Here is a 25176-nt window from a genome sequence, read left to right on the forward strand (position 1 = left end):
ACAGGGGTGGTGACTTACTGTCCAGCTCGTACTGGGTGAGGGACACCTCGCTGAGGTTGTGCACGGCATAGACAGCTGGGCAGGAGAACGGGGGGGCTTAGTGCAGGGCAGGGGGGGCTCCTGCCTCTGAGCCCCCATCCCCACACAGCCCCCACCCCACCACGGGCCAGGGGTCCCCAGAAAGGGCCCTGGCACCCCCAGGTGCCAACGGGGCTGTGACAGCACTGAGGAGCATTTCCATCCTCCAGCCCCATGCCCTGAGTGCCACCAGCCAGGTTTGTGCATTGGGGTCCCCACAGAGGACAGGGCCAGGTCCTGCCTTGGCTCTGCCCTTGTCACTCGTGTCCCTGCTGCCACCAGAGTGGATGTGACCCTGCTGCCTGCAGGGGCTGAGGACATACAGCAGGATGACACCCAGCAGGATGTCACACAGCCTGTGTTTGGTGCAGACACCCCTGTGAGGTTCAGATTGGTGGACACAATGGGACAGAGCCAGTGACACAAAAGGACGTTAGGGACCACAGACCTGGTGGCACAGGGGGAACTGGTGACAGCTCCAGGGGGCACAGCCTGACCCTGGTACTGGGGAGATGCTGTGGATGCTGCACTGTTCAGATCCCACCTGCCACCCCCAGGCCACCCCAGCCCCTGTCCTGGGGGCACTCACGGGTGGCGCTGGGGTGGCCGAGGCCGCGCAGGGCGAAGCCCCTCAGGCTGTCGTGCAGCAGCTCCCGGTAGCGCAGCCGGAAGCCCAGCAGGATCCCGTTGATCTTGTCCTCAGCCGGGGGCTGCAGGGCAGGGAGGGAAGGCAGTCAGGGGCTGCTCTGGCCCAGGGCTCCCTGGCACCCTGAGGTGCCACCTGGTGCCACCTCCCCGGGCAGGGCAGGGCAGAGGGGACGGTACCTGCCAGCGGATGAGCACCGACGTGGTGGTGTGGGGAGTGATGGAGAGGATGGTGGGAGCCTCCTCAGGGGCTGGGGGGGAGAAAAGGGTGGTGAGGCTCTGGAGACGCCCAGGACAAAGGAGGATTTGTTCCCTTGGGCACAGAACCGCTGTCCCTGCCCCAGGAGGTGCTGACCTGCCTGCAGGGTGGTCAGGGACTCTGACTCCTCGCTGTACTCGCTGTCCCCGATGTCATTCGTGGCCTTCACACGGAACTTGTAGGAGGTGAAGGGTTTCAGCCTGCAGGGAGCAGAGCGGGATGGGGACGGGGCAGCCAGGGCGTCACCCCCGAGCCACTCCCTCCCACCGCGCCATCGCTCCCCAGCCTCGTACAGCACCTCTCACACCATGGGGAAACTGAGGCACGGGGAAACCACCCGGAGCATCACCCCCCCACCGCATCCCCAGCCCCTCACCTGTCCACGACGAAGGCGGTGGCATTGTGGCTGACGGGGGAGGAGTGCAGGGCCCATTCTCCGTCGGGCAGCTCGCGGCTCTGCACGGTGTAGTAGCGCACGGGGGAGAGCCCATCGCTGCCCGGCTCCCAGGACAGCAGCACGCTCCGTGCCCGCACCTCCTCCTGCTGCGCCAGCGGCTTCCCGGGGGGCTGCGGCCGGGCTGGGGGAGGCGAGGGGCTGGCAGCACTGCGAGGGCACCGCCAGCCCCCCGCCGCCAGCCGGGACCCCCGTCCTTACCTCTCTTCTCGGTGGTGACCACCAGCGCTTCGGCCGGCTCGCCCCAGCCCTTGCGGCTCTGCGCAGTGACACGGAACAGGTAGGTGGCCTCGGGCTGCAGGCCGGTGGCCGTGAACTGCCGGGCGCTGGCATCCAGCACCTCCACGGCGGCCGCGGTCACCGCCGAGGTGTTCAGGCGGTGGCTGACCTGGTAGGCTGCGGGGAGGGAGCGGAGGGGTGGCGCTGGGGAGGGGACACCAGCCTGGACCCCTCCCCGTGCCGCCCCCTCCATCCCAACCTGCTCACACCCAGCCCGGGACCAACATCCGAGCGAGCGAGGAATTTCACCCCTGAGGGCTCCGAGATGCCCAGGGAGCTGCTCTCTGACAATCCCTGCCCCTCCAGGACCTCTGCATCCCTCTGCAGAGCATCCCAGAGTGGCTCACCCCGGGTGCTCCCCACCTACCCAGGATGACGCCGTTGGGGGCTGCCGGGGGCTGCCAGATGAGCCTCACCAAGGTGGTCCTCACTTCAGGAAAGAGGAGCCCCACGGGGGGCCCAGGCACTGCAGGGGGACAGATTGGAGTCACTGGGGAGTGGGGAAAAGATCCCATGCCCTGGGAGCCCTGGGTGTCCTGGGCAGTGGGAGAGGGATCACCCCAGAGAACAGGGATAGGATGGGATCAATCACCCAGATAGGGTGGGATCAATCACCCAGGGATGGGACGGGATCAATCACCCAGGGATGGGATGAGATTAATCAGACAGGGGTAAGATGGGATGGGATCAATCACCCACGGATGGGATGGGATCAATCACCCACGGATGGGATGGGATCAATCACCCAGGGATGGGATGGGATCAGTCACCCAGGGATGGGATGGGATCAGTCACCCAGGGATGGGACGGGATCAATCACCCAGCCCACCCAGGTGCTGTCACCCACCATCATCCAGCGTCCTCTCAAGGACAGGAGGCCGGCTGGGGACACCATCGCCCATCCTGGTGAAGGCCAGCACCCGGATCTCGTACAGGGTGTACTTGGCCAGCCCGGTGAGCTGGGCACTGTGGGAGGCATTGCCCTCTGCCAGCCAGAAGCGGGCACGTGCCTCCGAACCCTTCTCCTTGTACAGCACCTGAAACACAGCCCGTGTGACACAGCAGGGCCACCAGCTCCTTGGGGGTGGCACAGTTAGGAGCCCCACAGCCTGCAGGGTGATTCTCCCAGGGAGAGTTGTGCTGCCCATGGGCAGGAGCTCACCTTGTAGCCCAGGATGAGCCCGTTGCAGTCAGCCTCAGAAATGTCACTCCATCGGACCAGCAGGCTGCTGGAGGAGGTGGCCACTGCTGACACATTGCTGGGGCCAGAGGAGGGCACTGGAGGGGGGCAACAGAGAGGGTCAGTGGCCACATTGGCCGAGGTGGGTGCCCAGTGCCCAGGTGGGCAGCGGTACCTGGCCACATTGGCCGAGGTGGGTGCTCAGTGCCCAGGTGGGCAGCAGTACCTGACTCCCGGGTGCGCCCCAGCACAGGGGGGCTCCAGGGCCCGGGGCCGATGGCGTTGAAGGCCTGGACCTGCACCCGGTACTCGGTCCACTCCTGCAGGTCCTCGATGGTGAATTCCCTCTCCACGCGGTCACGGATCAGCTGCAGCGCCGGCTGCCCCCGCCCGTCCGCCCGCGCGTACCGGATCCTGTAGCCCACCGAGTCGGGGCTCCCGTTGTACTCCTGCTCCAGGAGGGGCTGCCAGGGACAGCCACTGTCACTCCTGATGTCCCACAGCCCCTCCGGCTCCATCCCCCCCTTCAGCCATGCAGGCACAGACCCCGGCCCCCCCTCACCATCCAGCGCAGCCACAGGCTGGTCTCACTGGCCGTCCTCAGGGTGACGTTGGCAGGGGCCATGTCCGGGGGGGCCTGGAGGGTCTGGATCCTCCTGGAGGGCAGGCTGGGGGGGCTGGTGCCCACGATGTTCACCTGCCGCATGCGGAAGCTGAGGGAGGAGATGAGAGGGGGGTCACGGTGTGGGCCAAGAGGGCTCCAGTCCCCTGGGGAGGACACTGAGGTCACAGTGAGGGACCCAGGGATGGCACCGTGGCACCAGCCTGGCACTCACCTGTAGTAGGTGTAGGGCTTCAGGTTGGGCACCTCCATGGAGCGGGTGTCGGGCTCGTTGGCCAGCTGGTGCACGAGCCCCCACTCGCCGGCCTCGCCGTTCTGGCCCACCTGTGGGGTGGCAGTGGGGTGAGCGGGGTGAGCTGCCCCCATGGCACAAAAATCCTTTCCTTAGGATTTTTTCTCATGAGAATCTGAGAGGCCTCAAGAACAAAATGTAAACAATGGTTATCTGCTGCTGTGGGATGCAACAGGTGCATCTGGGATTGGGCTCATGTGGTTGTTTCTAATTAATGGCCAATCACAGTCAGCTGGCTCAGACTGTCTCAGTCACAATCCTTTGTTATCATTCTTTTTCTATTCTTAGCTGGCCTTCTGATGAAATCCTTTCTTTTATTCTTTTAGTATAGTTTTAATATAATATATACCATAAAATAATAAATCAGCCTTCTGAAACATGGAGTCAACATTCTCATCTCTTCCCTCACCCTGGGACCCAAGCGAGCACCACCACACCCCCAAACACCCCCTGAGCCCCTTCCTGAGCCCCCCTGTACCTGTGCCTCCACCTGCCAGCGGGAGATGGAGGTTTTACCATCGTAACCCGGGCGAAACTGGATGGTGACGGAGCGGGGGCCGATGTTGGAGATGCCCAGGTTGGTGGGGGCACCGGGGAGCTCTGTGGGGACAGGACAGGGTGGGTGGCACCAGCCACTCGCCCCCAGCACCACGCACAGCCCTCCAGCACCCCAACACCACAGTGCTCACCTGGGGGGACCCCTGAGGAGATGGTGGAGGAGGAGAGCTGTCCCTGTCCCTTGGAGGTCATGGCGGCCACCTCGATGGTGTAGGTGGTGAGGGCGGTGAGGCCGGTGACGCGGTACTCCAGGGTGACGTTGGGCAGGTAGTGCGTCACCCGCGTGTTGGTGCGGTTGTACTCCTCCCAGGAGATCCGGTACCCTGGAATGCACCCCTGCAGTGTCACCCTTGCAGTGTCACCCCTGCAGTGCCACCCGTGCGGCGTCACCCCTGCACCGCGCACCCCACGGGCTGTGTGGGGACAGGGCAGGTGGGACAGGGCAGGTGGGAAGAGGACAGGACAAAGGGGAGATGCTGTGGGGGAGGAAAAGGACATGTGAGTGTGACTGCAGGGTGGCAGTGGGACACAGGGGACAGTGCTGCAGAGTGGGAATGGGACAGGAAAAGGGGGAGGTGTTGCAGGGTGGGAAAGGCACCGATGGCAGAGCCAGCACCTGCTGGTGCCTCCCTTACCCGTCAGGATCCCATTCTTCTCCAGCGGCTCCTGCCAGCTGACCTTCAGGGACGTATCCAGGATGTCACTGAAGCTCAGGTGTCCCACGGGGCCAGGCACTGCCCAAAACCACCCAAACACTCAACACCCAAGCGCAGAGCACCCTCGGCACCCACGGGACCCCCTTGGACGGAGCCGGGGGCGGGCAGGGTCCATGCCGGGGGCCGGGAGCCTCCCCGTACCGTCCTCGTGGGTGCGCACCAGCTGAGGGGGGCTGCGCGGGCCGTCCCCGGGCGTGGTGAAGCACAGCACCGAGGTCAGGTACTCGGCGAACTTGCGCAGCCCCGGCACGTAGCCCACGTGCACGCTGTCCTGGAAGTTGGGCCGCACTGTCACCACCGTGGCCTCGTCCTCGTGCTCCGGCTCCCAGGCGATGAGCTGGGCGAGAAAGGAGGAAGGAGCTGCCATGAAGGTTCCCTGTGCCAAAACCATCGCCTCCGGCCTCCTCTTATTAATTAGGCGTTGATTAACGATCAATTAAGGGTGCGGGGAGCGCTGGATGCCGGCGCTGTTTACGGAGCTGTGATTAACTCCATCGATAACGGGATCCCCCCCTTGCCCGCATCCAGGAGGGATGGCTGGGCATTTAATTGGTATTGTGCAAGATAGCCTCTAGCAACTTAATTAAACACTAATTAGGCCCTAAAAATACTAATCAAAAATACTAAGTGGCGTTTAATAGGAATGTTAAATATCCTACTCACGCTGGTTATCTCATTCAGCGGCAATTAAATTCCCGAACTTCTTTCGAGTGGATTAAAACACAAGTTTAATGTTTTAATTCAATTTCATTAATGTAAATTTGAATTAATTACAGAGCATGGGAGACTCCGAGCCCATGCAAGTGTTAAATAACAGTAAATATTATTTTAACAGTCAGGAGAGAGCCAATTAAAATTGGGGATTTCAGCGAGGAGGAGCCAAGACAGTTTGTGAAGGTTGACCAAGTTTTCCCCACAAGCTGTTCTGGTTTTGGGAATCACCCTCACCTTGTAGCCCTGGTTGATGCCGTTGATGAACTGGGGACTTGGGGGGTTCCAGGTGAAGCGGATGGTGGTGGAGTTGGTGGCCTCAGCCTGCACATTCCCGGGAGGCACCGTGGGCACTGCCAGGATGAAGGGACAGTTCACAGGGACAGCTCCGCAAGGTCCCCTCCATCAGCTGGGTGCCCACCCCCAGGTCGTCCCTGCCCAGCACACCCCAGTCCCCCTGGGGCTCCACACCCATCCTCCTGCCTCCCATCCCACCCCACCAATGGCCCCTGATGCTATCAGGGTGCCCACCAAGCCCCTGCTCGCCCCTGATTGCCCCTGCCTACCTCCCTGCAGCGTCCACTCTGTCACCTTCATGCTGTAGACCCCCAGGCCAGCGCTGTTGTAGGCGGCCACCTCGATCTCGTAGTTGGTCCAGATGATGAGGTCCTCCAGGAGGAGGTTGTTGACCTCGGCGTTGGTGATGTTCTTGAACTGGTACCCCACAGGCAGCCCGGCCAGGCAGTACCTGGGCACCAGGAGCCATCAGAGCTGCCACTGTCCCCACCAGCACCAGGTGTGGGCCCCTGGGCACCCCTGCTGGCACCTACCGGATGATGTAGCCCTTGAGGACCCCGTTCTGGTGGCTCTCAGGGGGCGGCTGCCACTGGATCATGATGGACTGGTTGGTGCGGCCGCTGGCGATGACGTTCTGGGGGGGCGCAGAGGGCGGCTCCTCGGGCAGGGACACCCTGCAGGGACAGGGCAGGGTGAGCACCGGGGTCACAGCCCCCCCAGGACCCCCCCAGGCCGGGACTCACCTCTCCGTATCCTTGCTGAACTGTCCCCTGCCCACGTCGTTCACAGCACACAGGCGGAACTGGTAGGAGCGAGCGGGCACCAAGCCCCGCACTGTCACCGATGTCACCTCGGGGTCCACGCTGGCCAGCAGCACAGTCCAGGGCGCGTCTGGGGGAAGAGGGGACAGCAGGGTGGGGACCTGGCCTGCAGGACACCGGGGTCCCCAGCCTGGCTGACCCATCCCTGGGTCCCCAAGCAGCGTCCCCTGCAGCAGGGCTGACACTGGGGACTTGTCCCAGTGCCAGCGGTGCCAGGGGGTGGCAGCAGCCCCTTACTGTTCTCAGAGACCTCCACGACGTAGCGGAGCAGGGGGCTGTTGCCGTCGAAGGGCTTGGCCCAGGTGAGGTTGATGGCCCGTTTCTCCTGTGGGCTCAGGGCGGCCACGGGGCTCTCGGGGGCGTGGGGGAGCTGCCTGGACAGGGGGGTTAGGCAGGGAAGGAGGGAGGGAGGGGGCACAGCCCCAGGGTGCTGGCAGGATGAGGGGGGTCTCACCGGACACGGAGGTGGGCGCTGCGAGAGTCGTTGCCCCCGGCCGAGATCACCTTGCAGGTGTAGGTGCCGATGTCACCCGACCAGGTCTGGGAGATGTGCAGGGTGCCCACCTCGTCCAGGCGCACCCGGGGGCCGCTCTCAGGGCCCAGTGGAGCCCCATCCTTCTCCCAGACGTACCTGTGCCAGGAGGAGCCAGGTGTGCTGGTGCCCCACAGCCCCCCAGAGAGCACAGGGGACAGGGTCTCGCTGTCACAGGGCACCAGGTGGCACTGCAGCACCACCAGCGCGGGGCTGAGGAAGGAGACCCCCATCTCCCTCCCCAGGACAGCAGCCAGGTGGGCAACCCGGGGTACCTGGACTCCCCAAACCTCTCCCTCACCTGACGTCCACACTGGGGTCATGGGTGACCCCGCAGCTCATGACAGCCTTGGTGCCCTTGATGACACTCTGGTCCTGTGGCGGGTCTGTGATCCGTGTCCTTGCTGTGGGGGGGACACAATGACCCACCAGCACTGCGGGGGTGGCACCAGCAGGGACAGCCCCCGTTTGCACCCCCAAAACCCAGCGCCCATCCCCGGAGAGCTCCATCCCACAGCACCGGGCTGGCCCCACAGCCGTTGGGGCAGGGTCCCTCCTTTCCCTGGCCCACTGTGAAGCCCTTACCCCAGACCACCAGGTCGGCAGAGGCCTCGTCCACGCCGCGGGAGTTGGTGGCCAGGCAGGTGTAGGTGCCAGCGTCGGGCAGGTGTGCTGGGCTCACCAGGAGGCTGCCCGACTCCAGCAGGGTGAAACGGGGCAGCTGCACCGAGCCGCTGGCCAGGACCCGCTCCCCTGGGGACACACAGGGCCCGTCAGCACCACGGCCACCGCCGGGCAGTGAGGACTCCAGGCTCCAGGCTCCTCCCCAGCCCTGTACCTTTCTGCCAGGTGATGGCCGGGCGCGGCGCCCCCGAGGTCTCGCAGTTGAGGATGACGGCCATGCCGTCGATCACCGTGCTGTCCTGGGGACCCCGCGTGATGTTGGGGGCGATGCCTGCGGGGCACAGAGGTGCACAGCCCCCCTGAATCCCCTCCCTGTGCTGTGCCCAGCCCAGACCTGACCCAGAAGAGTTTCCTGGGCTCCCTGAGCTGTCTGTGGCCCACCGCCCAGACATGGCACCCCCAGGGCAAGGGGAGGTGGCACCTACTGGTCACGGCCAGGTACGTGGTGGTCTGCACCTCGCCGGCTGCGTTGCGGGCGAAGCACTGGAACATCCCGGTGTCATCAGGGAGCAGCCCGCTGATCTGCAGGCTGCCGTCCTGCAGCAGCTGGAAACGGGACAGCTTCTCCAGCTGCAGGAGGGCAGCGTCCTTGTACCAGGCCATCTCGGGAGGGGGGACACCTGCAGGGGCACGGGCACGTCAGGCAGGGGCTGGTGGTGGCGCACAGAGGGTGCCGGGGAGCAGCTCACCCTTGGCTTGGCAGGGGATGGCCACCACCTTCTCCATCTCGGCCGTGATGTGCCTCTCCGGCTCCCTGATGAACTGAGGGGGCTCTGCCGAGGGAACCGGGAAATGGCAACGGGGGCAGAGCCTCTCCCCAGGGTCCTTGGGATGACCAGTGCCCCTCCTGTCACCTCCCAGCCCTGCCCCAGCTCATGGCACGCGTGGTCTGGGCTGCTGGTGGGCAGGAGCTGACCCAGCAGGGGCAGGAGCTCACCCAGCAGGGGCAGGAGCTCACCCAGCATGGACACAGGGAGGTGCCCACAGACAGGAGCTCACCCAGCATGGACAGAGAGGTGCCAATGGACAGGAGCTCACCCAGCACGGGCAGGAGCTCACCCAGGATGGATACAGGGAGGTGCCCACGGGCAGGAGCTCACCCAGCATGGGCAGGGAGTGCCAACGGGCAGGAGTTCACCCAGCACAGACACAGGGAAGTGCCCACGGGCAGGAGCTGACCCAGCACAGACACAGGGAAGTGCCCACGGGCAGGAGCTGACCCAGCACAGACACAGGGAGGTGCCCACGGGCAGGAGCTGACCCAACACGGACACAGGGAGGTGCTCACGGGCAGGAGCTGACCCAGCAGGGGCAGGAGCTCACCCAGCACGGACAGGAAGGCGCCGGCAGTCACGGCGGGGACGCTGCTGCTGCGCAGCACAGCCTGGCACTCGTAGAAGCCGCTGTCGCTCAGGGTGGGGTGCAGGATGGTCAGCCGCCGGCTGTAGTCGCTGATCCCGCTGGACACGGGCACCCCATCCTTCTTCCAGATGATGTGCAGCTTGATCAGTGGCCTGGGGGGCCAGGGCATGTCAAGAGCCTTCTCTGGATCCCACCCCCTCCATCCCGCAGGACTCCATGGGAAGAGGTCTCCCTCCATCCCACAGGTCCCAGGAGTGTGGTGGGAAGGGGTTTAGGAGCACCCAGCCCCTAAATCTCCCGTGGGCAATGCCAACAGGGAGATTCCCCATCCTCATCCCCACCCCAGGGCTCACCTGGCGTTGGCCACACACTCCATGGTCACCTCCGAGGTGCCGGCCACCACGCTGGTGTTCTTGGGAGGGACAATGATGGTGGGTGCGATGGGATCAGCTGGGCCACCCACATCTGGGGAGAGGGAGGCCAGGGGGACAGCCATGAGCACCCCCTGCCACCCCAGGGTGTCCCCAGAGAGGGCACCCAAATCCCCAGGTTGGAGGAGACAAGGGTGACAGGGACCTGGTGGCACCAGGGTGTCCCTAAGTTGTGTCCCCCCGTGGGAGCCCTGTCACGCCACCAGGGCCACCAGGCTGGTGGCAGCAGGGAGGAGGGAGCAGGGAGTCCATAAAGCAAAATGATGGCAACAATAAAAAACCCTCATGTAGGCGCTGTAAAAACGCGATGGGCTCGAAAGCTGCTGATAGAGCTGAATCCATAAACAGGGCCTGGGATGTTTATGGAGCTCCAGGATGCCGAGGGACGGGAGAACAGATTGATGGGGATGGGAGACAGGCAGACAGACAGACAGGGATAACCCATCCTAACCCTGTGGAGCAGCAGGAGGGGAGAGGGGGAGAGTGTGACAGGACTGATGTCACCTCAGGGCATGTCCCATGGGAGGGGCTGTCACCACCCAAATGGGCTGAGGGACCCTTGGAAGTCCTGGGGGACCCAAAGGAACTGGAGGAACAAAGCCACAGGGGTGGCCCCCAGGCAGGGGCTGCTCCAGAGCACCAGGAGCTGACAGGGGGACACAGACAGGGGTGGGGGATGTCCATGGGGTGACACTGCAGCCCCCATTCCACAGCCCATCCCGGGCCATGGCAGGGTGATGCTCTGCCTGTGACACAGCAGCGCCTGCGGCACGGCCACGAGCACCTAAATAAATTCTGAGGCAGCTGAAGTGTTAAGTCAGCAGAAGCCGGAGCCTCCGAAGAGATTTACTGCAAATTAAACCTGGGGTCGAGGCAGGGGCTGGGGAGAGGGGGCCAGCGCCCCCCACACTCACTGGCCACCGTCAGGGTGATGGGCTGGCTTGTCTTGTTGTCCCCGTTCTTGTCATTGACCGCCTGCACGTAGTAACGCCCCGCGTCCGGCGCCACCGTGGACAGGATCACCAGCGTGTTCTCCAGCGTGATGGCCCTGGGAGAGCAGCGTGGTGGGGCTGAACCCAGCGAGCTGGGACCCTCACAGCCCACCCAGCACCCCCGTGGGACCCCCAGCCTCCCCCCAAAATGGGGGGACCAAGCCCTGCACCCCTCTGTCCAAGCACAGCCCACGGGACAGTGAAGATTCTGAGGATTTCTCTTTTTTTTTTTCATTTTTTACTTATTGGAACAATCTAATCTGCTGGAAACATAAAATGCTCTGGGGAATATGTTTTTTTTTTTTTTACCATTAAATATGAGATAAAGGAGTTTTATCTCCTCAATCCTGCTTTGCAAATCGAAAGGAGACCAGTTCAATTCCTGCATAATGGGGGTTACAAATTCAATTCCTGCCGCCTGCGGCTGCCCAGGGCTCTGGCAGCACCGGGATCTGCCATAGCTCCGTGGGGACACCTGTGTGCCATGTTCGGCTCTCTCCCACCCTCTCCCCCGCCTTCCTCCCTCCTGTTTTCATTTTCTGTTAAGAAATCCCCTTCTCTGGTGACAAACAGAGCCATTAGTCACTGGGCTTGAGCACAATGTTGATTAAACACCCTCAGCGTGGGGACAAGGGGAAATACGGCCCCTGGGATGCTGGGGAGGGATCCAGGGGGGTTCCAGGGGTGCTCACACGCGGCTGCTGGGGGAGATCTTCCGTCCATCGCGGAACCAGGTGACCTGGGGCTGTGGGAAGCTGGCGATGCGGGGCGCGGGGATGACGGCCGCCTCGCCGTGGGACACGCTCTGCTGCGCCTCGCCGTCCTCAAAGCTCCCCATGTCTGCAAACAGGGCAGGGAACCGTGCCAGGCCTGGGGCTGAGCCCAGGAGTGCAGAGCCAGGTCTGGCTGAGCAGCAGGATGGGGGTTGTGGGATGGGCTCCCATGGGATGGTGCAGAGGGGTGGTCCCGGTCCCCTCCTCGGGGGTTCAGGGTGGGAGATGGCTCGGATGCCACCAGCTGCTCGTGGTGATCCATCCATCCATCCATCCATCCCTCATCCATCCACCCCTCATCCATCCAGCCATTATCCATCCATCCCTCATCCATCCATCCATCCATCCATTATCCATCCGTCCCTCATCCATCCCCCCTGTGCTGGGTCAGGGACCCCTGCCCGAGTGTCCCCACCACAGCCAGGCTGCAGCCACAGCAGGGAGGGCTCAGTCCCGGGGCTCCCCAGCCTCTCTCTGCTCCCCATGGCGTGTCCCTGTTGGTTGTTTCTAATTAATGGCCAATCACAGCCCAGCTGGCTCAGACAGAGAGTCTGAGCCACAAACCTTCGTTATCATTCTTTCTTTTTCTATTCTTAGCCAGCCTCCTGATGAAATCCTTTCTTCTATTCTTTTAGTATAGTTTTAATGTAATATATATCATAAAATAATAAGTCAGCCTTCTGAAACATGGAGTCAGATCCTCGTCTGTTCCCTCATCCTGAGACCCCTGTGAACACCGTCACATGTCCCAATGCCAGGAGCATCCCAGCATGGCCCTGCCTCCAGGGACAAGGTGTGGCACAGCTGCCTCCATCCCCCCACCATTCCCAGCTGGAAGCACACAGCAGCTGTGGGAGACTGGGGGAAGCAGGGGGCATGGAGGAGGGGGGGGTGGGACAGGGGATGATTTTTATTGACTTCCTTAATTGCTGTAATTAAAAACATGTAAAGAATCCTTTTTTAACGACTCTGCCATTATCATTAGTTGTTAGCACAGCTGCCTTATTAATTTCTCATTATCCTCCTGATTTGTCACTGCTCCTCAGGAGGTGTTTGAGGGGATGGGACTGGGGATATCCCAGAGGCAAGGGGTGACAGAGAGGGGCAGGTCCCTTCGGGGGACAGAGCCACCATCCCAGGCCTCAGCACTGCCATCTGCTCCTTAAATCTCACCAGCACCACCCCGGGGACACTCTGGATGTCACCCCAGGGATGCTCCAATGTCCCTGCCAGTGTCACTGCAGGGATGCTCTGATGTCCCCGCCAGCGTCACCCCAGGGATGCTCCGATGTCCCTCCCAGCATCATCCCGGGGATGCTGCAGGTTTGCATGCGCTGGCCACGATTGGCACCCACAGCGGAGCTGTCCCCCAGCGCCGGGAGCTGGGTGTCCCCGCGCGGTCCCCGCGGGGCAGGACGGTCACTTACAGGCCACCTGCACCTCGGTCTGGCGCTGCAGCAGCGCTCCCATGCGGTTGCGGACGATGCAGCGGTAGAAGCCGGCGTGGGTGCGGTCCAGCGAGGTGATCATGTACCTGCGGGAGGGGAACCGGCCGTGAGGGGACATCCGTGTCACTGTCACAGCCCCCGGAGAGGCTGCAGGTCCTGCACACCCTCCCGATTTACTGCACGTGTGCCAGGAGCTCCTTTCCCCGAGGAGGTGCATGTAGGACATGGATGTGCGTGCAGGCTGGGGGACACCCCAGTGTCCCTCACTGCCACACAGGGACTCGCGGCCGCCCACGCTGGCCGTGCTTCCACTGTGCACAAGCTGGTGACCGTCACCCTCCCGGTGCAGGGGCTGTCCTGAGCCCTGCCCTGCCCCTGCCGTGACGCTGCGTTCTGCTGGTGTCACCCAGCCTGGACCTGAGAGCGGCCAAGTCCAGCACTGCTCCGGTGAATCCCGGCTGAGCCCCCCCTTATCACCCTCCCGCCTGCTCTTATCAGCGGCCAGCGCCAGCAGCCGGCGAGCAGATAAAGGAAATCACCACATCTCCACTCGACTGCCCCCCGAGCATCGCCGCGGTCCCCAAGCCGGACCCTGCTGCCACCAGCGCTGTCCCCAGCCCCGGGAGCCGGGCAGGCGCTGCAGCCTCGCTGCCCCCGACGGGGAGCGCTGCGAGATAAAGCAGAGAGGGAATAAATAAAGCAAGCTCAGCCCTCCTTGCCCAAAAATCTAATCTTGCGTTAAAACCCGCCGCGGGCTCTTTCGGCAGAGCTTTGTTTGCTCTTCTGAGAACCGAGCGTAAATTAAACTTTCATAAGACCTGAGGAGCGCGTTCCCTGCGCATGGCAGAGGGTGACGGGGGACACGGGGCTGTCCCCTGGCCCGGCGGGACTGTCACCAAAGCCGCGGTGGCACCAGCCAGCCGCCCACCCACCCACGCAGCGTGCCGGGGTCACCCGTCCCCGCGGGAGGAGGAAGAGGAGGAGGAGGAGGAGGGAGGTGCCCTTTGGGAACGAGACCTTGAGTGTCACGGCTGATATTTAAAAACGCTCCCCAGAGGCTTTAAATAAGATATTTCAATTCCACGGAGCTGTCAGGGAGGGCTGCAGACGCCAGGAGTAATGGGCCCGCTCTCCTTGCCGTGTCCTCGTTAATAAATCACACCGTGACTCCCGAGCACACGCACGCCCACGGACAGATGGATGGACGGACACACAGCGGCACAGGGACACGTGTGGCCCCAAACAGACTCATGTCCTCGCTGCCGTGTCCCCTCCAGATGGGGACAATGCAAAGCCACCAGCGCTGGCACAGCCCGAGGGACACAAACGGGGTCATAGGGAGCACCTTTAGCACAGGCCTGGCAGCGCGGTGTCCCCATGGGCAGGACACTCCATGGGCACAGGGAGCCGTGTCCCCAACCCAGGACACTCCATGGGCACAGGGAGCCGTGTCCCCATGGGCAGGACACTCCATGGGCACAGGGAGCCGTGTCCCTATGGGCAGGACACTCCATGGGCACAGGGAGCCGAGTCCCCACAGGCAGGACACTCCATGGGCACAGGGAGCCGTGTCCCCAGCCCAGGACACTCCATGGGCACAGGGAGCCGAGTCCCCACAGGCAGGACACTCCATGGGCACAGGGAGCCGTGTCCCCATGGGCAGGACACTCCATGGGCACAGGGAGCCATGTCCCCACAGGCAGGACACTCCATGGGCACAGGGAGCCGTGTCCCCATGGGCAGGACACTCCATGGGCACAGGGAGCTGTGTCCCCAGCCCAGGACACTCCATGGGCACAGGGAGCTGTGTCCCCACAGGCAGGACACTCCATGGGCACAGGGAGCCGTGTCCCCAGCCCAGGACACTCCATGGGCACAGGGAGCTGTGTCCCCACAGGCAGGACACTCCATGGGCACAGGGAGCCGTGTCCCCAGCCCAGGACACTCCATGGGCACAGGGAGCCGTGTCCCCACAGGCAGGACACTCCATGGGCACAGGGAGCTGTGTCCCCACAGGCAGGACACTCCATGGGCACAGGGAGCCGTGTCCCCACAGGCCAGGACACTCCATGGGCACAGGGAGCTGTGTCCCCAGCCCAGGACACTCCATGGGCACAGGGAGCTGTGTCCCCAGCCCAGGACACCCCAGCAGATCCAATTTAGGGGGCCTGGTGCCCACACACGGGAGCTGCAGGAGTTATTGAAGCAGCAGCACTCGCACACACACCTCAGCAGCTGAAAATAGCCCGGAGAAAGGAAATCAATTCCCGGCGCAGCCCAGCCCGCAGTCATCAACCAAACCAGCACAGACTTTGTTCTCCCCGCTCGCCTTCCACCGAGGCTTTCATCCAGGAGCGCTCGGCTTCGATTTCCTCCCCCATCGCTCCTGGCTGGGAGGGGCCGGGGATTGATTTCACCCCCAATGTCACTCTCCTGTCACCCCTCACAGGGGATGCGCTGCAGGCAGGAGGGGAGGATGCCAGCCCACCCCCCAGTTCGTGCCACGGCTTCGTGGCCGGGGTTCCAGGGCCTTTGTTCCACGCGAGGAAGGCGCTGCTCCAGCTGGGACCGCTCCCGGTGGCTTTGTCCCCCCGGCCGGGTGGCTTTGTCCCCCCGCCCCCGCTCCAGCCGGGACCGAGGTGAAGCTGGCCCGGCTCCCGGCCAGCCCTCGCTGCTGACTCCGCTGTTCCAGGGGTTTGTTTGGCTTCTCTGTGAAGATGGAGCTTGACAGGGCACGGTCCGTGGGGAGCAGCGAGCGCTGACCCCCCCTGCCCCGGCAGGAAGCGGCTGCGCCCCGCTCAGCCCCGGGGTCAGGAGGGGGCTCCGGGGGCAGGAGCCCCGTGCCCGGGGAGCCGCGGGTCTGCGACGGCAGCTTTGGCACGGGATCTGTCTGACAGATGGATGGCTGCACGCTGGGAATGACAACCTGTCCGTCTGTCCGTCCACCCGTCCATCCCGGTCCCTCAGCCGGGCAGGGCACAGCAGCGTGCCCAGCTCCTCACCGTGCCCAGCTCCTGGCCATGCCCAGCTCCTCACCGTGCCATCCCTCAGGACTGCCCCCGTCCCTCTGGCACAGTCGTGCCCCAGCCTCGGCTGTGCTGTGGTTCTGTTATTGAAGGGTTGTCCATCCTTCTGTCCATCCATCCATCCGTCCATCCCCGGTCCCTCAGCCGGGCAGGGCACAGCAGCGTGCCCAGCTCCTCACTGTGCCATCCCTCAGGACTGCTCCCATCCCTCTGGCACAGCCGTGCCCCAGTCCTGGCTGCTGCTGTGGTTCTGTTATTGAAGGGTTGTCCATCCTTTTGTCCGTCCATCCATCCATCCATCCATCCATCCATCCATCCATCCATCCATCCATCCCTGATCCCTCAGCCAGGCAGGGCACAGCAGCGTGCCCGGCTCCTCACCGTGCCCAGCTCCTCACCGTGCCATCCCTCAGGACTGCCCCCGTCCCTCTGGCACAGTCGTGCCCCAGTCCCGGCTGCTGCTGTGGCTCTGTTATTGAAGGGTTGTCCATCCTTCTGTCCATCCATCCATCCCTGATCCCTCAGCCGGGCAGGGCACAGCAGCGTGCCCAGCTCCTCACCGTGCCCGGCTCCTCACTGTGCCCAGCTCCTCACCGTGCCATCCTTCAGGATTGCCCCCATGCCAGCCGTGCCCCAGCCCCGGCTGCTGCCGTGGCTCTGTTGTTGTAGGGTTGCTGAGGAGCGTGGGGCTGACGCTGCCGAATTATTCTTAGATTGAGGGGGTGGAGAAGGGCCGGGAAAAGCGGCAGCCAAAGGATTTGATCCATCAAATTGAAAGCCAGAAGAGCGCAGAAATCTGTGAGGTTCTTCCAATGCCGCCCAGGAACAGCAACAGCTGGATCGGATTTGGGGTGGAAGCAGCACTGGCACAGTCCCCTTTGATTAATATCCTGCATAACGACTAATTAATTCTGGAGGGGACGCGTGTTTGAATAGTTACTGTGGGATAATGAAATGTCAAGTGAGCATTAAAACACACTTAGCAGAGGTTTAACGACTCGAAGCATCCGAGCAGTGTCCCGGCCCCTGCTCGGGGCCAGCGCTCGATGAGGCTGCGAGGCCCCCCTGGAGCTCCATCAGCCCGGCTGAACGGGGCTATTGGATCTCAATTAGCTCCCGATTGGAACGGATTCTCTTTGGATCCACGTGGCCGCTGCCTCTCCTCCTGCCCGGGAGTGTTTTCCCTCCCTCGGCCGTGGGAATTGGCAGCGCCGTAAATCGCTGCCTCAATTGGCCCTGCCAGAACAATGAGCCATTTAATAATTAATGCCCGTGTATTAATCAGCCTCCTTCCTGCAGAGCAGGGACGGAGCGAGCCTCGAGCCGTGTTGCGGCATCCGGAGGGCTCTGGTGCATTGCTGAGCACGAGCTTGGCCACCTCCCGCTCCGGCAGTGCCTGTCCTCTCCCCTCTAGGATCCCAGCACGGAGATTCCCTCCTCTGCCACCCCTGCCAGCCCTGACACTGCTGCCGTTCACTGGCACCACTGCCCCGTGCCAACATGCCAACGTTCAAGTGTCCCCAAAGTTCCAAGCAAGGCACAGAGACGGGCAGGAGCCTCCCCTGGAGCGCAAACATTCCCAGGAAAATCATCCCCCGCGCTGCCCATGCTCCTCACCAGCACTCCTGGGGCTTTGCCGCCTGTGGTGGCACCAGAGCTGACACCAGAAGTGACACAGGCCAGGCTGGAGCCACAATAACCAGGAAAGCCCTGCTGGGCTCCCACCCAGCCTGGCTGCAACCCTTCCAATGTTTTTCCAATGCTCTTCAGCTGCCGTTAATTAACACATTGCATGGTAATTAGCTCCCCAAGGCAGAGGGATGGGCTTCACACCTGGGCTGGCAAAGGGTTGGGCCCACCAGAGCAGGGATGAGCTCCCAGCAGCAATCCAGGGGCGATCCATCCTGTTTGCCCCAGGCCTGGTATTTTCAGAGGCTCCTGCCTCTGTATTTTACATAATTTAGGGACAAACTCTGGGCACCAAACATTTGGGATCCTCACCAGGCCATAAAGGCACCTCAGAGTGCTGTGTGTGCAGCCAGTTGTGTCCCTGTACCCCCAGGGGACACCCCAAAACAGCCCAAGGGAGGAGCAGGGCTTGGAAGAGCCCCAAATCTGGGTGAGCCCACACAGAAAGGAGAAGGAGCTGGATCAGAGGCACCACGTGCTGGAAAACCCACCCAGGGCTGGCATGGGATGGCACGGGGAGGCTCAGCTGTGCCAGCCCTGCTTGGCAGAGCAGAGCTGGGGCAAAGCCAGCCCGAGTCAGAGATGGAATACCACTGCTCCAAGCTCCAGCAAAGGGGAGCTGGGCTCTTGAGAGGAGGCAGGGAATCCTTCAGTCGCTGCTGGACTCCTGCACCAGCTGTGGAGGCCATGAGGGGAGGCACGAGGGCTGATTTAGGAGCCAGAGGATGCATCTCCACGGATGGGAGTCTGTCCAGAGGTAATCTATGTGTAAGGTAATTTCCAAAGGCAGCAGGACTCGATGCAGCCCTTAATAGGACAATCTCATGTGATAAATTACCAGCCCCAACTAATCTGCATGTTAAATTTCTTGTATGAGAAATAAATATCCTCAATTCACCAGAGAAGCGCTTTCCTTCCGAGGATTTCATTAAAGACATCAAGCTGCCTGATTTGCATGTTGTGATTCCTCATCCCAGCAGCTCCAGAGAGCCCAGCACAGGAGAGATCCTGGAGGCACAAGCAGAGCTGGGCCAGGGCACCCAGCTGAGAGCGTGGGCACCCAGGCTGCTGTCACCTCATGGGCACCAGAGGGGATTCCCTTGGGAGGGAGCAGGGATCTCATGGCAAAACAGCCTCGTGTACCCCGTGCCAGCAGCAGGGAATGGAGGGAGGCGAGGGCAGGTGGTCCCTGAGCCCATCCCACCCAGCAGAAACATTCCTGGGATCACACACAGATCCATGAGCACACACTGAGCCAGGTGATTCCTGAGCCCCCACAGCCCCAGGGGTGCTCCCAGGGGAGGACAGCTCCACACACAGACACACACAGAGCCAGGCTGATCCCTGAGCTCAGAGAATGCTCCCAGGGGAGGATGGCTCCATGCACAGACAGACACACAGACACACACACAGAGCCAGGCTGATCCCTGAGCCCCCAGGATGCTCCCAGGGGAGGATGGCTCCATGCACAGACAGACACACAGACACACACACAGAGCCAGGCTGATCCCTGAGCCCCCAGGATGCTCCCAGGGGAGGACGGCTCCACACACACACACAGACAGACACACAGACACACACACAGAGCCAGGCTGATCCCTGAGCCCCCCAAAGCCCCAGGGGTGCTCCCAGGGGAGGATGGCTCCACACACACACAGACACAGACCCAGGCTGCTGCTCAGTCCCTCGGGGCTCCCTCATCCTGCTCCATCCCCCAGCATCCTCCTGAGGGAAGCAGCTCTGCATGCTCCTGGATCCAAGCTGGGATGTTCCATCCCCAGGGATGCTCCGGGGGGTGAACCCATGGTCACACACAGAGCCAGGCTGGTGCCCAATCCCCCAGGGGGGATGGCTCCACAAGCACACAGCCCCGGGCTGCTCCTCAGGCCTTTTGGAATCCCTCACGTCTCCGAATCCCTCAGGAGGCTCCTCAGCGAGGTTGGCTCGGGATGCTCAGAGAGCCGAGTGCTCCCGGGGATGCTCCCGAGGGATCAGCTCCAGGCACAGGCACCGCTGCTGCCCTGCCCGGCTCGGGGCCGGGGCAGACCCGGCCCGGTGCCCACCTGGCCCTCGGTGAACGCCGGGAGCCGCTCCGGAACCGCTGCGGGAAGGAAAGGGCGGTCGCCATGGAAACGCTGCCAAACTGGGAGAGCGGCTCCTTCCCTGGAAACGTGGCTGAGCTCCCCCGACCACCCCGAGCTGCTCTGACCACCCTGAGCTCCCCTGACCACCCTGAGCTCCCCCAATCACCCTGAGCTCCCCCAATCACCCTGAGCTCCTCCAAACCACCCTGAGCTCCCCTGACCACCCTGAGCTCCTCCAAACCACCCTGAGCACTGAGCAGGGTGGCTCCAAGGGGACGAGGGGACAGCCAGCCCCTGCCCACAGCCCCCCAAATTGGAAATGCACAAAGGCCACTGGGGCCGGAGGGATGCCCTGCTCAGGAGAGGGGCTGGGGAGCAGCAGTGAGGATGATGAGGGTGGAATGCTTGGAGACATGGCCCTGGCTGGGAAACACGAGGTGAAGCCACTAAGCCTGGCTGGGAGCTGGGAGCTGATGCCACCAAGGCTGGCTGGGGACCACGAGTGATGCCACCAAGCCCAGCCAGCCCCCACAGCACAGTGTCCTCTCCAAACCCTTCCTCATGGGCACAGCCAGACTCTGGGAATGTCCTCCTGTCCCTGGACTGACGGACACACAGCAGCACCGAGCTGGGAGGGACTGGTGCACCCCAAACCCAGAGCCATCCTCAGCCCCACATGGCCAAGACCATCCCTGAGCCTCCCTGGCCATCAGCACCAGTCCTCCCCTCTCCAAGGATTACTCTGTTTCTAAACTCGTTAACTTTTAATTACAACCTTCCCACTGCCTGAGCGGGCTGGCTCCGCGCCACCGACAGCTCTATTAAAATTCAATTTCTGCCCATCATAACTAATTTTGGTCCTTCTCCTTCTCACCAGCAGCCTCCAGTGCCAGGCACGACAGCCAAGCCCTCGTCTCCACTCTCCAAATCCCCACGGAGCCGCGGGCAGAGCCAAGGGATGCTGGCAGGGTCCAGGGGAGCCCAGCAGGGATTTGGGATTTGCACGGTGCCTTCTCTGCTCCGTTGGCTGAGCTGGGTTTGTTTGGGTTTTGGGTTTTCCCCACGTGTTTGTTTGCTTGGGTTCTCGCTTCCTTCCTTAATCCTTTCTGCCTGAGTGCTGGAGCTCGGGGCTCCAGGGGAGGGGAGGCACCTTGGAGCAGGAATGTGGGGATTCAGGGATGCAGAGATGCAGGGATTCAGGGATGTGGGGATCCAGGAATGCAGGAAGGCAGGGATGCAGGGATGTGGGGATGAGGGGATGTGGGGATGTGGGGATGAGGGGATTCAGAAATGCAGAAGATGCAGGAATGCATGGATTCAGGGATGCAGGGATGCAGTGAGCTCCAGAGATCCAGAGATGGAGGGATGCAGGAATGAGGGGATGTGGGAATGCAGGGATGCAGGGATACAGGGATTCAGAAATGCAGGCATGGAGGGATGCAGGGGTAGAGGGATGCAGGGGTGCAGGAACTCAGGGATGCAGGGATTCAGGAACTCAGGGATGCAGGGATGCAAGGTATGCAGGGATGCAGGAACGCAGGGATGCAAGGTATGCAGGGATGCAGGAACGCAGGGATGCAGGGATTCAGAAATGCAGAGATGCAGGGATGCAGGGATGCAAGGTGCAAGGAATGGAGGGATGCATGAATGCAGGGATGCAGGGTTTCAGGAATGCAGGGATGCAGGGATGTGGAGCTGCCTGGCATCTCGGAGCACAGACACCACTGCTGGGTCCTTTCCTTCTGAAGGGTCAACTGAGGCACAGATCAAACCCAGGAGAAACTCATGAAAAGGAGGCAGAACGTGTGGTGTTACATTTTGACACCACGTACCATTTAAATAAAATGTGACACCACAAGAATGCCTGTTCTGGGTTTGGAGGTGACCCTCAGGCATCCCAGCTCACTCCCAGGGCAGAGCAGGGCCCGGGATCCAGGTCCTGACTCCTTTCCCCTGCCTGGGAAAGAGCTGCATCCCCAACAGGGAACTGAGGGACTCAACAGGTCCCTGAACCTCCACACCATGACAAGGGACAAGGGTGTCCCACAGGGCCCCCAGCCAGGGACTCAGGGCACTGCAGAGCTGCAGCCACCACGCTCAGGAGGGGACAGTCCCCAAGGAGGGCCCTGGCTGCAGGATCCCAGCAGGGCACAGCCATCACCCAGCCACGCTCTGTGCCTTCCCAGCATCCCAGAGCAGCCCCAGCGTTGCTACAGCAACACGAAGCCTTTGGATTCGATGCTGGGAAGGGGGAACGGCTTGTCTCAACCTGAATTATTGATTAAAACAGAGAGGATGACACACACACTCACAGGAGACGGCCAGAGGTGCCCGCCTTGATTTAAAGGCCGTCTCCAAGGGGCCGGAGTCTCTCCGTGCCAGGAGCAGTTGGCACAGGGGGCTGGAGCTGGGCACTCTCCCACAGGGAGGCCTGGGGGCTGTGATGCACAGCCCAGTGCTGAGGTGTTAATCTGCTTGTGCAAACACCTCCTCCCCGCTGCTGACCTGCTTAAAGTCCCATTTGCTCTGCAAACAGAGCCACAGCTCCGGGGCTGCCAGGAGCTGCCTCTGTGCCACCTCCCAGGATGGCAGCCCTGGCACTGGCACCTGCCAGGGACCAGCATGACAGGCAGGATTTGCCACGGATGCTCGGGAACGCTCAGAATCCAGAGTCACCAAGGCTGGAAAACACCTCCAAGGTCATCGTGTCCCAGCTGTGCCCCATCCCCACCTCGTCCCCAGCCCAGAGCCGAGTGCCAGCTCCAGTTCTCCTCCAGGGATGGGCGCTCCAAACCTCCCTGGGCAGCCCCTGCCGAGGCCTTTCCAGACTCACCTGTACTCCAGGGAGAACTTGGTGAGCTCCTGGCTGTTGTGCAGCCACTTGAACTCCAGGGGCCAGCTGCCCTCGGCCATGCAGGTGAGCACCAGCCGGTTCCCCTCCAGGTGCACCTGGCTCCGCACCGGCTCCGTCTTGAAGTACGGGGAGACATCGTCTGTGGGGAGAGGAGGGAGAGGGATCAGGGCCCCACATCCCACAGACCCGTGGAGCACCCAGCACTGCTGCCCCCGGCAGGGCATGGAGCAAAATTATTTAATTTAATTATTAAATTTAATTATTTAATCCTTCCCAGCCCAAAGCATTCCATGATTCCTTTGGCATCACCCTGCTGTCACCTCCCCACCCCAGCCCCTTTCCTGTCCCTTGTCCCCCCCTGAACCATTCCAGCAGCCCATCCACAAGGGCTCAGCCCGCTGCAGGTTTATCTAAGCTGCTGCTTTGCTTTATTCCCAGCTCCCTTTGTAGCATCTCGGAGCTTTTAACTCGGGGGGTGAAGGGGCGGAGGGGCTGCGAGCCGAGCGAGGCACAACCACTTACTCCTCTCCTGTTTTATTTGCTAAGTAAAACTATAAATCGAACCACACAGCTCCATTTTCTGCTTAACAAATGGAAGCCCTTTTACTTCAAAGGCACATTCATATTCCCCAGCAGCTTTCAAGTGCACGTTCAATCACAGCTCTGGGTTTTTTCTTTGGGGTAGGGCTCTGCTTTCTTGTCTGCTCGAGCTGAATTCCTGCCGCGGATCCCTGTGAGCGGCACCAAGGCAGTGCCCACCACCCTGGGGGTGTGACAGGAGTTTGTGGGAGCCAGAGACACCCCCAGAGCTGCACTGGGGGTCCCTTTCCTCGCTCCCAGCTCCTGCACACCCACATGGAAATGCCATGGGGATTTACACCATCCTGCCTGGCAAAGGGCAGGCACGGCGGTGCTGGATGCCAGGCGGGTCATTAGGAAGGGAAGGAGCAGCTTGTGGCTCGTTCATTTAATCTTCCTCTCTGACCTTCAGCAGCACCAGCTGGAAGGGGCAGCCCTCGCTCCTCCTGGTGTCCCTGCCTTGGATCCAGGATGGATCCAGGCACTGTGGCATCAGGGCATGGCAGCCCAGCATGTCCTGGGTGGCACAGGGGCAGAGCGATGCCCACGGGCAGCTTGGTGCCCTGGCTGTGGGGTTTGGCACCACTGCTGTGAGCCTGACCCGTGGCCATGCTGTTCCCTGGCCCGGGGAGCTCAGGGCAGCCCTGCCACCCTCAGGGTGCCCAGGAGTGGGGACAGAGGTGCCACAGGGCTCACAGGAAACCCCCAGAGCAGGATCTGTGCCACCTGTGCAGGCCACATGTCCCCACACCACGGCAGAGCTTGACCTGCAAGGCCGGGGCATCGCCCACGCCACCCCAGAGACTTTGGGATTATGGCAGTGCCCAGATGGGGACGTGGCACAGCCAGATGGCAGCTCTGGATCCAAACACCTCCTGCATGAAACCAGTAAATGAGCCATGCACCAGACTGGCATCCACTGGGCACGATGCAGCTGTAGGGAGCATCCAAGCACGGCACCACGGGCTGGTCCCCAGGGAATGCTGATCCCCAGGGAATTCTGGTCCCCAGGGAATGCTGGTCCCCTCAGGACCACCAGGCTGTGCTGGAATTCTGATCCCTCAGGACCACCAGGCTGTGCTGCCAGTGCCCAGCTGAGCGTTCCAAGGGCACAGTGGGACTGAGACTTGGTGTGCTCAGTGCACCCCCTGCACCCAGCGCCTGGGAGGCCCCTGGGAGGTGTCCTGAAGGCATTTGGGAAGCGTTTGGGATCAGGGTGCTGCTGGTGCACCTTCCCCTGGGCCCGCCCGCCGCTTGCATCCATCCTAATTTGATTTTAAGCAGCTAAGGCTCATCACGCTTTGAAGCGCCCGAGCCATCTGTTCTGCATTAAGGGGTGAAAAACGGCGCAGAGGAGGAGAGGCGGCTCCTAATTCCGCACGGATGGGATCGTTCCGTGCTGATCCGCCCGCCAAGGGCACAGCGGAGCGGCCGCCCCGGCCCCGGCCCGGCCGTGCCCCCAGAAAGGCAAACCCAGCCCAGCCACGGCAGGGAACAGTGGGGAGGGGGTCCTGAGGGTCCCCTGTGAGGGGTGAAGGTGGCACGGAGCTCGGGTAGAATCTTCCTCATCCTCCTCATCCTCCTCATCCTCCTGGGAGCCCAACCCAGTGCCAGGGGTGGCTGGAGGAGAGGAGGGATCCAGGGAGGGGAAGGTGGCTCCTTAATTCCAGGTCTCCAGGGACAAGACCAGGTGTTCCTGGTGTCCCCAGGGGGTGCCACACCAGCTCTTGGAGGGGACAAGAGTGGGGAGCCCCAGTGCTGAGCAGGGCCGTTCCCCTCATCACCAGCCCCTTCCGCAGCCCCCCAGCCT

The 25176-nt window shown here is 62.2% G+C and overlaps 1 protein-coding gene across 6 annotated transcripts in view; it reads right to left on the bottom strand.

The window, feature by feature from the left end:
* SDK2 (sidekick cell adhesion molecule 2) overlaps positions 1-25176 on the bottom strand; it is a 49949-nt gene that overhangs the window by 8019 nt on the left and 16754 nt on the right. Inside the window, exons 2-34 of one of the 6 annotated variants that reach the window (XM_054645121.2) lie at positions 22767-22926; positions 13114-13220; positions 11606-11753; positions 10836-10969; positions 9844-9955; positions 9452-9642; positions 8818-8901; positions 8554-8748; positions 8283-8399; positions 8030-8197; positions 7746-7848; positions 7367-7543; positions 7150-7286; positions 6835-6982; positions 6625-6765; positions 6361-6542; positions 6032-6147; positions 5225-5420; positions 5003-5101; positions 4499-4690; positions 4288-4409; positions 3732-3841; positions 3458-3608; positions 3122-3359; positions 2878-2993; positions 2563-2752; positions 2083-2181; positions 1638-1832; positions 1359-1560; positions 1079-1182; positions 904-974; positions 668-788; positions 19-75 (exon numbers count right to left, since the gene is read on the bottom strand). In XM_054645121.2, the coding sequence (XP_054501096.2) occupies positions 19-75; positions 668-788; positions 904-974; positions 1079-1182; positions 1359-1560; positions 1638-1832; positions 2083-2181; positions 2563-2752; positions 2878-2993; positions 3122-3359; positions 3458-3608; positions 3732-3841; positions 4288-4409; positions 4499-4690; positions 5003-5101; positions 5225-5420; positions 6032-6147; positions 6361-6542; positions 6625-6765; positions 6835-6982; positions 7150-7286; positions 7367-7543; positions 7746-7848; positions 8030-8197; positions 8283-8399; positions 8554-8748; positions 8818-8901; positions 9452-9642; positions 9844-9955; positions 10836-10969; positions 11606-11753; positions 13114-13220; positions 22767-22926 (4683 nt within the window). Of the gene's footprint in view, positions 1-18; positions 76-667; positions 789-903; positions 975-1078; positions 1183-1358; positions 1561-1637; positions 1833-2082; positions 2182-2562; positions 2753-2877; positions 2994-3121; positions 3360-3457; positions 3609-3731; positions 3842-4287; positions 4410-4498; positions 4691-5002; positions 5102-5224; positions 5421-6031; positions 6148-6360; positions 6543-6624; positions 6766-6834; positions 6983-7149; positions 7287-7366; positions 7544-7745; positions 7849-8029; positions 8198-8282; positions 8400-8553; positions 8749-8817; positions 8902-9451; positions 9643-9843; positions 9956-10835; positions 10970-11605; positions 11754-13113; positions 13221-15361; positions 16064-16136; positions 16194-16754; positions 16860-19912; positions 19945-22766; positions 22927-25176 lie in introns of those variants that run through there. The other 5 variants (XM_077188269.1, XM_077188267.1, XM_077188268.1 and 2 more) reach the window with 5 other exon arrangements.

This window comes from Agelaius phoeniceus, chromosome 19 (genome assembly GCF_051311805.1).
Source record: "Agelaius phoeniceus isolate bAgePho1 chromosome 19, bAgePho1.hap1, whole genome shotgun sequence".
In the NCBI taxonomy this organism is placed as follows: domain Eukaryota; kingdom Metazoa; phylum Chordata; class Aves; order Passeriformes; family Icteridae; genus Agelaius; species Agelaius phoeniceus.